This window comes from Artemia franciscana, chromosome 20, assembly GCF_032884065.1.
Source record: "Artemia franciscana chromosome 20, ASM3288406v1, whole genome shotgun sequence".
In the NCBI taxonomy this organism is placed as follows: domain Eukaryota; kingdom Metazoa; phylum Arthropoda; class Branchiopoda; order Anostraca; family Artemiidae; genus Artemia; species Artemia franciscana.
This window is the reverse complement of record NC_088882.1, coordinates 21,921,325-21,940,880: the sequence shown is the minus strand read 5'-3', so window position 1 is coordinate 21,940,880 and position 19,556 is coordinate 21,921,325. Positions and strand designations below refer to the sequence as shown.

The 19,556-nt window shown below is 37.2% G+C and overlaps 1 protein-coding gene across 1 annotated transcript in view; it reads right to left on the bottom strand.

Moving 5' to 3' along the window:
- The window catches only part of LOC136040022 (voltage-dependent T-type calcium channel subunit alpha-1H-like), a 351,811-nt gene that overhangs the window by 76,365 nt on the left and 255,890 nt on the right, over nt 1-19,556 (bottom strand). Inside the window, exons 21-23 of the mRNA XM_065724088.1 lie at nt 17,513-17,633; nt 16,427-16,578; nt 10,833-11,046 (exon numbers count right to left, since the gene is read on the bottom strand). Coding sequence (XP_065580160.1) covers nt 10,833-11,046; nt 16,427-16,578; nt 17,513-17,633 — 487 coding nt within the window. The remainder of the gene's footprint in view (nt 1-10,832; nt 11,047-16,426; nt 16,579-17,512; nt 17,634-19,556) is intronic.

The following is a 19,556-nucleotide window of genomic DNA, read 5'->3' as shown; positions in this document are numbered from 1 at the left end:
ATTGAAGTTTTTACGACAACAAGTGGCCATCTCAAAATTTCTATCAGATGAATTTCGGGAAAATACGCGGTGTGTGTGGGGAGGGGGTATCAACCCTTTGATCACTCTCAATCTTAAAAACGACATTAGAACTTCTGATTGCCAATCCAGTGAGCTCCCCTCCGAAGTTTATACGACCGCACTTTCTATATAAACCTTATTACCCCCAGGGCATAACTTGCATCCTTGCCCTGAGGACTGTGGAAGGGGGGGGGTTCATCCTCAGAGACATAATTTATGGTCCTTTAAGTTACGTTTAACCAAATGAATATCTCATAATTTTACTGGATGTGTTTTGGGAAATTATGAGCGTGAGAGTCCTCCAAACAATTTTGACTATTAAAAGGGCATTAGCCCTTTCAATTTCCAATGGAATTAGCCCTTTTCAAAGTTTTTATGACAACAAACAGCAATCTCAAGATTTCTATCAGGTGCATTTTAGGAAAATGCAAGGTGTGTGTGTGTGGGGGGGTATCCATCCTCCCATCACTCTCAATTTTTAAAAGGGCAATAGAAACTCTGATCGCCATCCAATAGACACCCTCCAAAGTTTATACGACCACCCTTTCTATATATACCGTATATGCTCTGAAGGCATAACTTCTAACCTTTGCCCTGAGACCTGTAGGGGGGTTGTTATCCTCAAAGACATAGTTTCCAGAACTTTCTATTATGTTAAACAAAATGACCTTCTCAAAATTTTGATTGGACGTGTTTGGGGAAATGGTAGGTGCGAGAGGAGGGGATATTTGCCTTCCAATGACTTTCGACTATTAAAAAGAGCACTAGCCCTTTCAATTTCCAATCGAATGAGCTCTTTTTGAAGTTTCTACGAACACAAATGGTAATCTCAAAATTTCGATCTGAGGTGTGAGGTTGTGGGAGGGGTATACATCCTCCGATCACTATGAATGTCAAAAATTTACTAGAACATCTGATTACAGATCTAATGAGCCCCCTCCGAAGTTTATATAATCACCTTTTCTATATATACCGTATAGTCCCTCAGGGTATAACTTACAACTCTTGCCCTGAGGGGTCTCGGGGTTGTCATTTTCAAAGACATAAATGATGGGCGTGGAAGGGGGGGTTATTTGCCCTCCAATCACGTTTGACCAATGAAAAGGCCACTAGCTTTTTCAATTTTCAATCGAACGAGCGTTTTTCAAAGTTTCTAAGACAACAAATAGCCATCTCAAAGTGTCTATCAGATACATTTTGGGAAATTACGAGGTGTGCATGGGGGGGGGGGTCTCCAACCTATTATCACTGTGAATCTCAAAAAGGGCACTAAAACTTCTGATTAGCAATAGAATGAACCCCCTCTGAAGTTTGTACGATCACCCTTTCTATATAGACCTTTTATATCCAGAGGGCATAAATTACAACCCTTTCCCTGAGGGGTCTGGGGATTGTCATCCTCAAAGACATAATTTCTGTTCCTTTCCATTATGTTGATCAAAATGGGTATCTTGAAATTTTGATTACATGTGTTTGGGGAAATGGTGGGCATGGGAGGGGGATTAGCTCCAATCACTTTTTATTATTAAAATGGGCACTAGACCTTCCAATTTACAATCGAATGAGCTCTTTACGAAGTATCTACGACAGCAAATGGCCCTCTCATAATTTCTATCAGATGCATTTCAGTAAAATACGAGTTTTGGATAGGGGTCTTATCGCTCTAAATCTTAAAAAGGGCATTAGATTTTCTGATTACCAATCCAATGAGCCCCTTCCGAAGTTTATACGATCACCCTTTCTATATATGCCTTCTATTCCCCTTGGCCATAACATACAACCCTTGCCCTGAGGGCTCTGCGGGGGGAGGGGTTGTCATCCTTAAAGACATAATTTCCGGAACTTTCAATTACATTGAACAAAATGGCTATCAAAAATTTTTATTGGATGTATCTGGAGAAATGGTGGGCGTGGGAGGGGTTAATTGCCCTTCAATCACTTTTGACTATTAAAAAGGGCACTAGCCCTTTCAATTTCCAATCGAATGAGCCCTTTCGGAGTTTCCACGATAACAAATAGCCATCTCAAAGTTTCTATCAGATGTATTTTGGGAGAATACGAGGTGTGGGCAGGGGGTATCTACCCTACCATCACTCTTAATCTCAAAGAGGGCACTAAAATTTTTGATTAGCAATCCAATGAACCCCCTCCGAAGTTTATACGATCACCCTTTCTATATGAAACTTAGATACGCCCAGGCCGTAGCTTAAAAGCCTTTTTTGAGGGCTCTGGGGTGATTGTCATCCTCACCAACATAATTCCAAACCTTTTAAATATGTTGAACAAAATGGCTATCTTAAAATTTAGATTGGAGTTGTTTGGGGAAATGGTTGGCTTGGGAGAAGTGTTAGTTGCCTTCCAATCACTTTCGTTTATTAGAAAGGGCACTAGCCCATCCATACTCCAATTGAGTGAGTCCTTTTTGAAGTGTCAAACACAACTACTTCGTTACGAAGTGCCCTGGTCTAAAGCAAAAAAAAAAAAAATAACAAAAAAAAATAAAATAAATTGTGTCAACATTGCTCTTTACTTAGGCAGCACTAATGTGCTGCCTATAATATCCTATATGCCCCCCGGTATAACTTATAACCCTTGCCCTGAAGGGTCTGCGGGGGATGTCATCCTCAAACACATAATTGAAAGGGCACTAGCCATTTCAATTTCCTATCAAATAAGCCTTTTTTGAAGTTTCTATGGCAACAAATAGCCATCTCAAAATTTCTGTCAGATACATTTCGGGAACCCTTGCCCTGAGGGCTCAGGGGAGAGGGGGTTTCATCCTCGGAGATATAATTATGGGACATTTCATTTGCGTTGAACGAAATGGCTATATCAAAATTTGGATTGGATGTGTTTGGGAAAATGATGGGCGTGGGAGGGGGGTTAGTTGTCCTTTCAATTTTAAATCGAATGAGCCTTTTTCGAAGTTTCTACGACAACAAATGAACAGCCAAAATTTATATGAGATACACTTCAGGAAAATACGACGTGTCGGGGGGGGGGAGATATCCATCCTCTGATCACCCTGAACCTTAAAAAGGGCACTACGACTTCCGATTATCAATCAAATGAGCCCCCTCCAAAGTTTATGCGACCACCTTTTCTATATATACCTTATATGCCCTCAGGGCATAACTTAAAAGCCTTGCCCTGGTGGCTCTGGGGGGAGGGCTCATCCTCAATGACTTAATTTCTGAACCTTTCAACTACATTGAACAAAATGGCTATCTTATAATTTTGACTGGATGTGTTTGGGAAAATGGTGGGCGTGGGAGGGGGGTTAGTTGCCCTCCAATCTCTTTCAACTATTAAAAAGGGCACTATCCTTTTCAATTTCCAATAGAATGAGCCTTTTCCGAAGTTTCTCTGACAACAAATAGCCACCTCAAAATTTCTACTAGAAGCATTTTGGGTTAATATGAAGTGCAGGTGTGAGGGGGGGGGGTATCCCCCTCCCATCACTATGAATCTCAAAAAGCGCGCGAAAATCTCTGATTAGCAATCCAACAAGCTCCTTCTGAAGTTCAAACGATCACCCTCCCTAAATAAACCTTAGATACACCCAGGGCATAACTTAAAATCCTTGCCCTGAGGGCTTTGGGGGGTGGAGTGTTATCCTCAAAGACATAATTTCTGAACCTTTCAACTACTTTGAACAGAATGGCTATCTCAAAATTTTGACTGGATGTGTTTGGGGAAACGGTTGGCGCGGAAGGGGTACTAGTTACCCTCCAATCACTTTTGACTTAAAAAGGGCAAAAGCCCTTCCAATTTCCAATAAAATGAGCCCTTCTCGATGTTTCTACGACAAATTTTTTGATGCAAAGTACCTCGGTCTAAAGTAAAAAAAAAAAAACAAAACAAAAAAAAGAACAAATAAATAAGACATTGTGCCTACATCGCTCTTTACTTGGGTAGTGCTATTGCACTGCCTATGATGCCCAAAGAAGATTTGTTCCTTAGCCCCGAAGGCTCTTATCGTACTTTTATCACAATTTCGTCAATCTTTTTTGCCTCTGATCAATCAGTATAATATTTTTACAATTTAAACCTAATTTAAATACCTATCACCCTGTTATATCAAATAGTTCGTGGTAACGAACTGTAAGTGAGGAACAACTCGGCGCCATAGTAACCAAACTCTAAAAAACGGAATTTTGATAACAATAGAGACATCAAACGAATTGGACTTTTATGCTGATTCCATAGATAAAGTTCATTAAGCTTAATCTTACCAATCAAAAGGTATGATCTTTAGAAATTTTGCCTTATTATCGAAAAAAACAGGAAACACCTCGAAAAAGTAAACAAATCTAATCAACAATCGCACCGTCAGATTCCGAGTGTAAGAGAACTACGCTGCAGAGGTTTAAGTTCCTATCATTCTGCAAAAGTGCAGAATTTTGTATTTTTCCCAAAAGAGAGAACACAGATGCGTTTTTATTTTATTTCCTTACTTTTTTTTTTCCCTGGGTGATTGCATCGAACCAATTATCCTAGAAGATCGTGAGAGAGCTTGTTCAAACAGAATTTAAAGGTTCTAGCAGCCTTTCTAAGTGATAAAAAATTGGAAGGTAACAAGCCCCCTCCCTTCCCGCTTACTTTTCCCCAAAATCATCCGACCAAAATTCTTAGACACCCATTTTGTTCAACGTATTTTAGATGTCCAATGACTATACCTTCGCGGATGACATAACCCCCACAGCTGCAGGGAAAAGGGCTGCAAGTTATAAAATTCAACCGTTGTTTACATATTGCATTTGTTACTTGGGAGTACACAGACCTTTTAAGGGGACGGTAATTTTTCGCAGGGGGATTTTCCCCAGGGGAAGTTTTCCGTGTCGAGGGAAGTTTCTGGGGGTGAACTTTCCAGGAGAAATTTTACACAGGAGGTACTTGCCAGAATTCCATTATAAATTATTTTGATTTGTCTTACTTTCTCTTTGGTGACCCAATGCTAAATGTTAAGATGTTCCAGGGGAATTGCCTGGGAGAAATTTTGTAGGGGTTCGGATTCTCTGGGATCTCAAAGGACAATTTTCCAAGGTAGAAATTCTTCATAGGGAATTTCTCCACGAGAGGAACTGTTCATTAGGGGAGGGAGGGGGGTATATCGTGAAAAATTTCAAAAGAGGACAAAATCTACGGCATACCTGGAAAAACAACCGGAAAGGAAATAAAAAGTCTTTTTTTTTCAAATGACAATACGCTAAGGAGAATCTTTCAGGCAGAACTGTCCGCAGGCAATTTATCGGATGGGAGAATTTTCATGATAGAATTGTCCTGGGGGAAATTTTCCGGCGGGGGAGGGGGTGGTTTACGCAGGATGAGCTTTCCATGGAGAAATTTTTGTGGGGAGGAGGGGGTTTTAAACACATTATTTTACAAGCCATCAGAAATTACTGAAAAAACAAGAGCTAAGAGCTCATATGGCACTTGTGACGAGGTCAGAAGAGCCAAGAACCAAGAGCTCATATGGCATGAGTTCTAGCAAAATTCTATGAAGCAATAGATTGCTTTAAAAGGAAAATCAGAGGCTTAATGCCGGTCGGGATCAAAAATAATAGCTCTGAGTCACGAGGTCCTTATAAATGTCAAAATCCATTAAGATCCGATCACCCACTCGCAAGTTAAAAATAACTCAATTTTTATAATTTTTCCTCTCCCTACAGCCCCACAGATGGTCGAATCAGGGAAAACGACTTTATCAAGTCAATTTGTGCAGCTCCCTGACACACCTACCAATTTTCATCGTCCTAGCACGTCCAGAAGCACCAAACTCGCCAAAGCACTGAATCCCATCCCTAACTTCCCCAAAGAGAGTGGATCCAGTCCGGTTACGTCCGTCACAAATCTACAACATTTATGAGCGTTTTCCAAGATTTCCAGTTTCCCCCTCCAACTCCCCCCAATCTCAACATATATGGTCGGGATTTGAAATAAGAGCTCTGAGACATGATTTCCTTCTAAATATCGGTACATTAAGATATCTAATAATTATCTAAGTAAATATCTAACATTAAGATTCGGTCACCCGTTCTTAAGTTAAAAATACCTCAATTTTTCTAATTTTCCCAATTTAATAACCCACAGCTCCCCCGAAGAAAACAGATCCGTTCCAATTATGTCAATCACGTATCTATAACTTGTGATTATTCTTCCCATCAAGTTTCATCCCGATCTCTCCACTCTAAGCTTTTCCCAAGAATTCCGGTTTCCAAGATTTCCGGTTTCCCCCTCCAATCCCCCCCAATGTCACTGGATCTGGTCGAGATTTAAAATGATAGTTCTAAAGCACAAGATCCTTCTAAATATCAAATTTCGTTAAGGTCTGATCACCCGTTGGTAAGTGACAAATACCTCATTTTTTCTAATTTTTCCTAATTACCCCCCCCCCTCAACTCCACCAAAGAGAGCGGATACGATCCGGTTATGTCAGTCACTTATCTTGGACTTGTGCTTATTCTTCCCGCCAAGTTTCATCATGATCTCTCCGCTTTAAGTGTTTTCCAAGATTTCAACCCCCCCCCCCAATGACACTGGATCCGTTTGGGATTTAAAATAAGAAATCTGAGTTACGAGGTCATTCTAAATATGAAATTTCATAAAGATCCGATCATTTCTTCGTAAGTAAAAAACACCTCATTTTTTTAATGTTTTAGAATTAACCCTTCTCCCCCAACTCCCCCAGAGAGAGCGGATCCGTTCCAGTTATTTCAATCACGTATCTAGGACTTGTGAATATTTTTCCCACCAAGTTTCATCCCGATCCCTCGGCTCTAAGCGTTTTCCCAGATTTCAGGCCCCCCAAACTCCCCGCAATGTCACCGGATACGGTCGGGATTTAATATAAGAGCTCTGAGACACGATTTCCTTCGAAACATCAAATTTCAATAAGATCCGATCAATCCTTCATAAGTTAAAAATACCTCATTTTTCTAATTTTTCAGAATTAACCCTCCCCCCCCAACTCTCCCAAAGAGAGCGGATCCGTTTCGGTTATGTCAATCACGTATCTTGGACTTGTGCTTATTTTTCCCACCAAGTTTCATCCTGGTCCCTCCACTCTAAGTGTTTTCCAAGATTTTAGGTTTCCCCACCCCAACTCCGCCCAATGTCATCTGATCTGGTCAGGAATTTAAAACAAGAGCTTTGAGACACGACTTCTTTCCCAACGTCAAATTTCATTAAGATTCGATCACCCGTTCGTAAGTTAAAAATACCTCCTTTCTTCTAATATTTTAAATTTAACCGTCCCCCCACTCCCCCTCAGATGGTCGAATCGGAGAAACGACAATTTCCAATTTAATATGGTCTGGTTCCTGATCCGCCTGCCAAATTTCATCGTCTTAGCTTACCTGAAAGTGTCTAAAGTAGCAAAACTGGGACAGACAGACCGACAGAATTTGCGATCGCTATATGACACTTGGTTAATACCAAGTTCCATATTAAGTCTCTCTTCTGAAAACAAGAAGCAAATTTAAAACTTAAAACGAACAGAAATTATTGTGTGTACGAAAGGGCTCTCCCCTCCTCAATACCTCACTCTTTACGCTACAGTTTAACTATTGTCCCAATTCCTTAGGAATAACCATGACAAATTTTACTTATGGGCCTGAACAATAGCATAGCTGGTGGAGGAGGACAAGAAGACAATGGTATCTGGGCACAGTATCTGCTTGGTTGTACATTTAGGTAAATACGTACTTTGTTTCTTTAATCCTCAGGTTTTTAAGGGTGTGTGTTTGTGTGTGTCGTTGCGTGTGTGTTTGTGGGGAGGGGTAAATAAGCGACACCGTCCCCTTGCGTTGAAGAACCTATACCCCTCGCTGCTGACGAAGCCTTGTAGATATTTACTTTTGGCTGTCTATTAATATTGCCTATTCCTGTGCTTAAACTCTGCAAAAGAAAGGTATTTAAAGATCATATTCCACAGAAAAATCTGCTAATTCCGTTATGGCAACCTTGTATAACAACCATTTTGTTAGGTAATTTCTTCTTTCTTTTCGCTACGCTTATCCTTTTTTGATGCAATTTCCAAGAAGTTGTCATCCACAACTTCACACAGACTTGCATAAAAGGCGGGGCACATGGTGGAGGCTTTGACTCTGAATAATCATGAGCGTCATATATATGTTCCACGATACTCCTACATATATACATAAAAATTATTGATTCTCGTGTAATTTGCCTGTTTTTCAACATTTTTTAAGATTACCCAACTCCAAATAAATTCCCTCCCTTAGCAGTTTTTTGCTTATGGGGCTGATTAATAGGGGCATGACTGAGGTGTTGGTGACAAGAGGTGCAATTGTCTTCGGGCACAGCACCTGTTGTGGGATCATTTAGGTGATACATGTTGTTTTAAATCCTTGGCCTGTTTACTACGGTGTTTAAACGCATTATCTCAGTATGCCAAAAAGCCTACCTAGCTCTCTGCTGATGAAGCCTAGTAAGTATTTTTTATTTTCAAACTATATGCTCAAATTTTTCTATAAGACAGTAAAACATAAAATGATTATGAGAATTGTTCGTGGGTTAGAAGGTAAACGAAGTTTTGCAGGTTGATCCCTTTCAGAAACCTCGTGATCTTAACCATTTTTCCCATCATTTTAAATATGCTATACATAACATGCCTATTACATGTTATTTTCTAATTTGAATATCTTCTCAGCGCTGAAAATGGACTTTAGCTTACGTGCCTGGTAAACCAGGATTTGTATCAATTTCATAAGTTGTCCACGCCTAAGAATTTGCTTGTCGATGGTTACTTCATGGCAGCCCTGAAAATCATTTTATAATGCCAAAAAGAAAGGCTTTGAACAAGGTGAACCAGGGGCCTTAGCTAAATTTTTAAAAGAAGGGCCTTGCAAAGTTACATGTTCAATGGAGGACCAATGATACCCGCTTAAGAAAATGTAGGAAAGGGGATTAATGACGTTTTTATTTTTTTTAATATCTAAGGGAACATTTTTTCTAGTGAAAATGCCAAAGGTATTTTCCAGATTTTAGGTAACGGCCCCCCCTCCTGCCTCAAACCCCACTAATTGGTGTCCCTGTAGAAGTCTGAAAACAGGATATTGCTGTAAATATTGCAAATTTAGCCCACAAGGACTTAGTACCCACGATCTTTACTTCCAGGAGGAGCTTAAAGGGAAGCCTTCTTCCTGCAAAATTGGTTTAAATGACACCTTGCTACATTTTCGTGTTTATCCTGGAAAAAATGAAATATTGTTGCCTAAAAATGCACTGGAAAAGGATGAGGTAAGCAGGAGTGCCAACTGACGGGGGAAGGTGATTGACCCTTATATTTTGATTAATATTTTTTTACATGTTTATGAAGAAACGATTCACCCTTCAAAATATACAAACACTTAAACATTCATGTGCCTCCTCCGAAACCCCAGGAAAGATGTGTGATTACAGAAGGTTTAGCTGCAACATAGGGTTAGCTCTTATTTTAACCCTTACTTACTTATGCCCTGCTGATGGATCAAGTTGGGGCCATCTCATTTAAACGTCGACGGAACAGCTGTTTGTAGGATGTGGTCATCTGCTTGCTTTAAAATTTGCACGAGGTTGGTCTGCCAAGATGGCGGCTACGATGCGCTCAACCTTTGAAAACAACTGGTGGGAGTTTCCATCTGGTACTTTTTCCATCTGGTGAACGTGCCTACGATACCTAAGGTTTTGTAGTCACAGTCGCACTCTGGAGTATTGTTATTTCCCGCTTCAGCAATTCTCAAAGTTGTTGGTTTGAGACTCCGTCGAGGCACGTTACAGCGAATCTGTCGAAGGTATTACATCTTGAATGCCAAGATTTTTCGCTCGTCCTTCAGTTTCATTGTCCACGTCCCGCAGGCGTAAAGAGCAACAAGAGTAGTTGAAAAATTGACTCAGTCTTGACTCTATGTACTCAAGTTTATTTACTTAAGGAATTCACTTACTTAAGAAATCGACTGTATTTGCTTAAGTTATATACTCAGTCGTTTTTTTCATTTTTCATTGTAATTGCTGAAATACTCCTTTTTGTAAAAACACAAATAAGAAAAATGAAAAAATTCACAGATTTTAACGTGCAGATATAAATTTAGCAGTAAATTTACAGCCAAGCAAACCAAATACAGCTGAATCCGATTGTTTCCTTTCAGCCCGCTGATAGATATCTTACACGACAAAACGAGTCCCCGCAAACCAATTTTTGTAATTTCAATCTGATTCCAATTACTTTGACCTGTCATTTCCCTTTGGGATATTCAACCTCTCTGAGTAATGAAATCCTATTTTTATGTTCAAAGGCTTCAAAACAAAAAAGAAAACATAATCAATTATCAGCAAGATCACAAATTTCATCACTAGACTAAGTATTCCATTATATGGAACGCACTACTTCTGTCGGCACTAAAAATTTCACTTTTTTGGCAGCTTTTAAAAATAGAGAAAAATACATTAGCCTAATATGATAATATTTTACTAGATATTTTTTACATATATTCTTGATATTTTGTTTTTTATTATTAATTTATTATTATTTTTCACCAAGTGGATGTATGGGGTGGGAGGTTAGTAAGTCAGAATCTTTATTTTAGTTCTGTTTTGAAAACACCCCTGGTGTTGGTTTCCAGGGAATGATGAAAATGGGGGGAGGGGATTCTGTCCAAACACAAAACATATTCCTTTAACCTAATAACTTAGACAAGGGCTATAAAACTGGTTGATTTTTGTGAGTAAATGTTAGTAAATCCGTCTTTGAATGTAAATAAAAGGTTTACCTTACTTGGACTCTGACCACGGCTTCTAATTGAGCCCTGAGGACTCAGAGTGGGATTATTGCAATCGTGATTCAATGAGTTTCTTTGCAAAACAACTATTGAGCTTCCACCACTTTTGCTTAAGAGATTACTAGGAACTCGATTATTCAGTAAAATTGATGGCGGACCACGGGAGTCGATGGATTTTTCTTCATCCGTTTCTAAATTTGAGCGTCTGAAATTAAATGTCAATTCTCTTTACTAGAAGTTAAAACATAATGGATTTATTCTTTTTACGACGAATGAATTTATTCATTGACAATAAAATTATTAAGAATACATCAACCATTGCAACACAATTGCAGCAACAAGTGAGAAAAAAAAGGAAAAATCAAGCTGCAACATTTGAGGGAGAAACAATCCGCCTCAAGACAAATAATAGCCAATAAAAATAGGTAATGATTCCATTCCTGTAATCAAGGCTTTCTTCTTCCATTATATGCTGCAATATTCTTTTTAGTTCACATTTCTCGAAAAAATCATAAACACATAGGAGGGAGATCCTTCTTTCAGATTTCATTAATTAAAACAGGAAAGATAAAGATCTGATGGAATATCTAGATCTCTCGTATTTAACACCTGAGAGTCTTAAATTTAATAGAGAATTTGCAAGGGTGCCACCTAGTTAAAATTCATAATAATGGTTTATCATAAAGATGATTGTTCAATGACTAAGATGAAGAAATATCATAACCCAGTTTCATTTCACTTTCCTGCCTCAGCTCAAGTTAAAAAAAAAAAAAAACTGTAGAAGAACTCATTTTCTGAGACATCTGGATGACTACGTAGCCTACGAATACTTTTCAAGATATAGATTTTTCACGGTGTCTGCAATTCTTATTTTACCAATATTGAAGATATTTTATGAGCAACCAAACAAAATTTAAATAAAGTTTATGACAATGTCTCTAGTAGACTCATAATGGTAAACTAAAAACGAGATTAGAAAGTCCCTTCGGAACACTTTACACTTCAATAAAGACTCTGAGGAAACAATTTAATAACATTAGTACAACAACAAACCTGTAGACCAAATTGAGTAAACCACGAACAAATGGTACTCTCAGTGTATGAACCAAAAAGAAGACCAAAACCTTTGGTCCACGGCATTACTACAGGCTCTTATAAATTGATTCTCATTGTGACTTATCTTCTAGCCTAGGTTGTTGTCCTAGTGAAGCAGGTAGGTAGGTAGGTAGGTGTGCGTTAATTTCATCAAAAAAATCTACTTACAATCAACAATATGCTGCTCAATTTAGGGATTTACATCATCCTCCAGTTCCAATTTAGGGATTTATATCATTCTCCAGTTCTTACATTTTCATGTAACCTTTGGCATAGTTGTTTGTGTCTCTTAGTGTTTCTTCCATGAAATCTATTGGTTACGAACTATCCCATAATTTTAAGGCATGTGTAGGAAGGTATTCAGTAGCTACTTCGGGGTCTAAAGGTAAATTTGGCCCTATGATGGTGGTTCAAAATCATCTTCAGGGGTTTTTGAGGGATGTGCTGCTGAATCGATTTTATGATAAAATTTTTAAGGTACTTTGAAGCTGAAGACATTACGGCAATTGATGGCTGGATCATCACTTACACTACATAAAGCTAAAGCAAAACATGAGTTTAAGTTTCGAGAGCAAGCGAAGTCCTATAAAAGGTCAAACCAATTTATTTGGATTTTGTGGATGTTGCAATGCAATTTGACAAAGCAAGCAGCGACCTCCAAATAAATCACCTTTGTTGGCTACTCTTTTCTCGACAAAGTGGAGGAATTCTACACTGAATAGAAACAAAATAGAAGGGTTTCAATAGCTTGTGATTAAAACTTGCGTAGTTTCCGGCATCTTTTTAGATTTACAATGGGTTGCACCACAGTTTCTTTCGTCGTAGATTGCAATTACGTTGTTCCTCTGACGTAAAATTTCCTTTCTTCTTCATTTAAATTTTTGAATCGTTCTGATCCTTGCTATTGCATGTCTTATAAAAACACAATTCTTTATTCTTCACTTTTATTTTTGACTCGTTCTGATACTTGCTTTTGCCTGTTTGCTAACCACAATTGTCGGTTCTTCACTTTCATCTTTGACACGGTCTGATTCCCGCTGTAGCTTGTAATTCTCACTGCTGCCTAGCTTACCTTCTAACCACATATTTTTTTTTATTCTCGGTGTCAATCATCTCCTCATTCTCACTTTCACGTGTCTGCTAACCACACAATTCTTTGCTCTTCGCCTTCATTTTTGAAACATTCTGATTCTCGCTTTAGCTTAGGAATTCTCGCTGCCGCTTGGTCTACTTTTTAACCAAATATTTCTTTGTTCTCAGTTTGGCTGATCTACTCATTATTACTTTTACGTGTCTGCTAACCACACACTTCTTTGTTCTTCACTTTCATTTTTAACACGTCATTATTTTCGCCGTTGCTTTTAAGTCTCACTTCCGCTTACCTTTTAACCACATAATCCTTTGTTCTTTATTTTAATTTTTGATTCGTTCTGGTCCTAGTTGTCGCATGTCTCGTAACCGCATTTCGTTTGTTCTTCACTTTTGTTTCTGACTCACTGTAATTTTCGTTACTGCTTATCTTTTACCCGCATATTTCTTTGTTTTTCAATTTTGTTTTTAAATCGCTGTAATTGCTACTTTCAGAAGCATTCTAACTATATTTTTCTTTTTTCTTCATTTTCGTTTATCATAATTTCAGACATTTCTTGAGAGCCCTTTGCCTTAGCTGCTCAGATTTGTCTTATTACATTTGATGGTCAAGATTGTTCCTTTTTCGCCCATGGATTCAAACTTCATAGGTCATCCACTTGCTTTTGTCTCATTTGATGGGCCAGTTTGTTCATTTTTAGCAATTGTTAATTTACCTTGTTGTCTGCTAGGAATTATTAAACTGTTTAAAACATCTTGTTTGTTCTCCACTTTCATTTTTGATTGTTATGATCTTCATTGTCGTATGTCTTGCAATTTTTATTCTGCACCTATTGACTCTATACTTCATTTTTGTTTTTGAGTCGTTGCAATTTTTTCTGCCACATAGCTTGGATTGTTCTTGTCACATTTGAAGGTTTTAATTGTTCATTTTCGTTCGTTATGATTTTAGATTTCTCGGGTAGTCCTTTTGATCATGTCCCATTTGATGGTCCAGTTTGTTAGTTTGCAAAAACTGTTAATTCATGTTTATTTTCTTCTAGGTATTATGAAACTGCTTAAAATATCTTTTGTAAATTGACTAGTTACACTTGGTATTTTATACAGAGCTATGTTTCTTATGTAATTTTGGATACGTTATAGATAACTAGCAGTTGGGGTGGCGCTTTGCGCCACTCCAACATCTAGCTGGTGGGGGCTCTTCGTGCCCCCCCAAGCCCCCCGCGCGCATAAGTCGTTACGCGCCACATTAGTTACGCGCCATTGTAGTTGTGTCCCTGTGTCCCACCTGTGAATATAGAAAGATATATATATATATATATATATATATATATATATATATATATATATATATATATGTTTTTAACTACGTAAAACTTGCGAATATACAACATTCTTCGATGTCCCATTGTCTGTTCATATAAATTGATTGTCAGGTTTACCGACTCTTGAACATACAACATAAAATTGTCCATGGGAAAAACAATCAGTATTGAGATCTATACATGATTATTCTAATGATTGCCCTTGAGCTTTGTTGATGGTGATTGCTAATCGAACATTCCCTGTGTCCCCGTCGTCATTTATATATCTCCCTGTGCCCCCGGCACCCCCCTTGTAGTTGTGTCCCTGTGTCCCGGTCGTCATTTATATTCCCAGTATCCCGGTCGTCATTTGTGTCCCAGTGTCCCAGTCTGTAATTTCTCTTTGAGCGTCCCGGTCGTCATTTATATTCCCTGTTTCCCGGTGTCCCGGTCGTCATTTGTGTACCGGTGTCCCGGTCTGTAATTTATCTTTGAGTGTCCCGGTCGTCATTTATATCTCCCGGTCGTTATTTGTGTCCCAGTGTCCCAGTCTGTAATTTCTCTTTGAGTGTCCCGGTCGTCATTTATATTCCCTGTGTCCCGGTTTTTAGTTTTCTTTTTCTCCTTTATTTTTCAGTTTTCTTCCTTTTTTTCTTTTTTTTTTCTTTTTCAGTTTTTTAGTTTTTCATTAGTTTTTAGTTTTTTTTCTTTTTAGTTTTTTTTAGTTTTTACCTTTTTTTTAGTTTTTTAGTTTTTTTTCTTTTTTAGTTTTTAGTTTTTTACCTTTTTTAATTTTTTTTTTATTTTTTTAGCTTTTTTAGTTTTTTTAGTATTTTCTTTTTAGTTTTTTTGTAGTTTTTACCTTTTTTAGTTTTTTTTTCTTCTTTTGTATTAATGCTAAAGCCAAGGTTCGAACCTGGAACCTCTCGGACCTGGAACCTGGAACATAAGGCTTTACCAACTCAGCTACTTCGGCTTAAATACATTCGTTTTTGAATTGGTATATGATGCTAAAGCCAAGGTTCGAACCTGGAGCCTCCTGGAACCTGGAACATAACGCTTTACCAACTCAGCTACTTCGGCTTGAATACATTCGTTTTTGAATAAGTATATGATGAAATATTTCAGACGTCACTCGACAGATAGACAGACAGACAGACAGACAGACAGACAGACAACTTATTTTTATATATATAGATAAAGCGATGTGACTGCTCCTGGGGCAGAAATAACGTATCTATAGCTTTAGAAAGCAGCCGGAAACGGAGTCGATAACCTACTACTTTGACGTCATTCGTAGTAACAATATCTTAATGCGTGCTGTATTGGGCTGTTAGTAGGAAAAGTAGAACTATTCTGAAATTCTTTCAATTCAATAAATTTAATGTTGCTGTGTTCAAACTAAAAAAAACAACATGTAATAACAAAAAGTGAAGTTTTCATTTGTTAAATATCTACTTTTAGGTTTTACGAACCATGTTAAGGTTTTCACTCTATTTCATTTAATTTTTTCAGATAAATACAACTTTTCGGTTATTATTTTTTAAGTAATAGATTGAGAACTATAGGATCATGTTACTTTTCGTGGGTCTAATGGGTATAGTCATTTTGCAAACAGAAAGCTCATATTTTCTTCAAACAACTTTTCGAAACTTTTACGAAATATCTAATGTCCAACAAGTGAAATTTCTTTTATAATCTGCGCGTACATAAAATGTTAATACTAAGTCATTTGATTCACCTAAAAAGATTGTTTCACATACTTGAGAGCCGCTAGAAGCGACATTTCGGTCACATTTTACTCTGGTTCATTTAGGAGTCTGGGTCACTCGGGGATATAAGATGGAAAAGAGGTTCAGTCCTCTGATAAATATTACATCGTGAAGAGGGGATAGGAGCAGGTACCAACGTTTTAAGAGCAACAAAGGTCAATTATATAAATAATTTAATTTCAGGATCATTTTTATTTCTAAATCCTTGAAGTGCCCGCAGGGAGTAAATATGGCCCAAGTAGGAGAAATTTTATTTAAAGGACACGAATTCAAAGAAAGTTATTTGTTATACACAGACAAATCGATCAAGCTAAAAATCACCTACACAACGTTAGGTGAAAGACTTAACTTCCTCGGGCTTGGTCTTATGACAGAACTAGCTGGACTAACACTGGCACGGCGAATAGCAGGGCGCAAACTTTTGACGTTTCCAGGAGGAGACCTACAGCTGTAAGCGCGGACTAAACAGCCACGAGCCTGGAAAGAGAGAAATGTTTATTGATGAATTCAAAACTTCACCTAAGAACTCAATTGAAGTGAAATTCAATATAGTAAATTTCAACCGAGTAATATTTAACCTATGAATAATTCGAACAGGACCATTTTTCCAGAATTCAACTGAAGCTAAATGTAAACCGTAAAAATTCAGCCTTGCAAATCAGAACAGCAGAAATAAACTTAAATAGAACTCAACTCGTACAAAATATTCCGTAATTCCAAACCCAAACTCCATAGAATTCAGCCTAAGCAAAACTGAACACAGTAAAACACAGTCCATGCAAAACCTAACCCATGCTAAATTTTATCGGGCAAAACTAAACTTAAAGAAAAACTCAACACACGAAAAAAAACATAATTAATATTTCAAACTCTGAACTAAGCTATGCAACACACAATTAACTATATCCTAAGTCCAATTATATATGGAATTTTAAGGGTCTAGCTTCATATTCTTTTTTTTTATGGCCGCAGTTGACAGTACACTTCCAAGCAAGTAGTCCTCTTGCGAAATAATGCAAGTTAAAAGTGGATTAGAGCCATTGTGCCTCTATATACTTTTAATAAGCAATAACGATCCAATTAAAAACTGAACGATTAAAGAAATAAAACAGAAACAATTTTCACTAGTCTATTCCAAAAGCAATCTGAAGCCTTACCTGTTTCACTAAGAGGTTTTAAATTAAGGGATACCTTCGAACCATAATAGTAGGCCAACATAACTATGACTGAGTTGAGGCAACTGTTCTAGTTTAGTAAAAATAAACACCTCATTTCTTATTTAATAAGCATTCCCTTTTCCTGTAACAAACCTGAAAGTGTGCACAATAAGTAATATTGTAGTATTAGGAATCAAAGTTTAGTTAATCGAAAAACTATCCGTCTCTTTCCAACTGGAAATTTATATTCTTACCTCTAAGGTTTTGTAAGAAGCACCGCAACTGTCTGAAGCAGTTTTTCCAGGACTTGAGTTACGAGATCTCTCTGGGCTTGACACACAGTTCCGCATGTCTACAGTACTTCCTCTACACGAACTAGAATGAAAAGATATCGTTGTTTAACTTCAAAGGGACGGACAGTTATTTCCAACGGTTCGTGGAAAACAAAGTAAAAGGCTAAAAACAGAATGAAATTTACTCTGACTTTGATTTTTTGACACGAAAGTCAAATTCTAATTCACAAAAAAAGGAATAAAGTTCACATCTTCCCACAAAAGATACATAATTCCTTTTTGAGCATCGGCTGTTTAATATTTAATGACGGTGTATTTAATGATTCTTCTTTCTGATAGATTAATTAAAGAAAAAAAACTTTCCACAAAAAATTTTCCAGAGAAAATTAAAGAGCACTGTTAAGCCATAAATGAGCAGAAATGAAGTCAAACAATTTTTCAAGCGTAGGACTATTAAACAATTACCATCAATAAATAAATGGAACTTAAAACGAACAGAAATTACAATAAATGACCGAACCAAACTCAAAACGAGCAAAAATTACCATGAATAGGACTGATGACCCCTAACTCTTCTCAAAAACAGAACATAATTTGTACTTTACCGAAAAAAAAACACAAATGATCATGGATTACCAGTTTAATATACATACAGACATTTGTTCCTAAAAATTGTAATAATTATTAATTTATTCGAGTAAAAAAGGAAACATTTGAAATGTGTTTTGTTTTCAGTAAACTGCAAATTATGTTCTTGTCTTGAGAAGGGATGGGAATTGTCATTCTTACTCAAGCTAAGTTTTGCTCGTTTTGAATTTGAGTTGGTCATTTATTGTAATTTCTCTTTGTTTTGAGTTTCATTTATTTATTGATAGTGATATTTGGTAGTTTTACGCTTGGAAGATTACTTGACTTTATTTCCGCTCATTTATGGCTTTATGGAGCTCTTTACTTTTAATTAAAAAACTTGTTTTTCGAAAAAATTAAATTAATTTATGTTTGTTTTTTGTTAACACAGAGTTTTCCATGGAAAGAAATAATAAAACTTTATATCTTTTGTTTGTTTTTTTTTCCTATAAGACTCCAAAGTTTCACTTGCTATTTGTAAGTTTGAGAAATGTTTTCAACAATTTTTAAACCTGACACAAATAGTATTCTTTTATTTAATTTCATACCTCCTCAATTTGACCTTTAAAATAAAGATTAATATCATTTCAGAAAAATCCTATCCATAATCTTTGACAACCTGGAAACACTTACGCTCAGTTGATTTATTTTAATTGTAAGAGCAGAAGAAGTAATAGTATTAGCCCCGTAAGTTCCAACTGATAAGTCGTTCTCGATAAATTGCTAAGGTTTCTTACAGAAAACCACACCCACAGTTTCTTTTCATTTAGATTTAAAACAACGTTTAGTTTTAAAGCAAAATGGGCAAATTCCAAAATTGTGGGGCGTTGACAAAACAAATATCCCTAGAGAAATAGTTGCTGTACCGTTCTTCTAGGCTAAATAGAATTACTGCGTCAAAATTTTGACTATGTGAGTTTGGAAAATGAGTGGGCTTGGGAAAACGTCTGCTTGCCCTCCAATCTCTCTTTACCCTCAAAAATGGCACTAGAACTCTAATTTTAAACCGAAATTAGATCTTTTAAAAGTTTCAATGATATTTCTCTGGAAGGCACACCTGAATGCCCTTTGTCTTTCTGGAAATTAAAAGTCAAACATACACACCTTTCCCAATAATATATACTATATGTAATCAGTGAATGAAATGTCTAACTTGCAGCTCTTGCCCTTGGGGCTGTGAGGGGTTGACATCTCCAAAAGCCATGATTAATGGACCTTTAACAGTGCTGGAGAAAATTATTTTTATTGAATGTTTGTTTTGAAAAATGATGGGCATAGGGGAGGGTATGGGGCTGGTTGCCCACAATTCACTTTTTACTCTTACAAAGAACGCCAGAACTTGCAAGTTCAACTGAATAAGCCCTATGTAAAATCCATC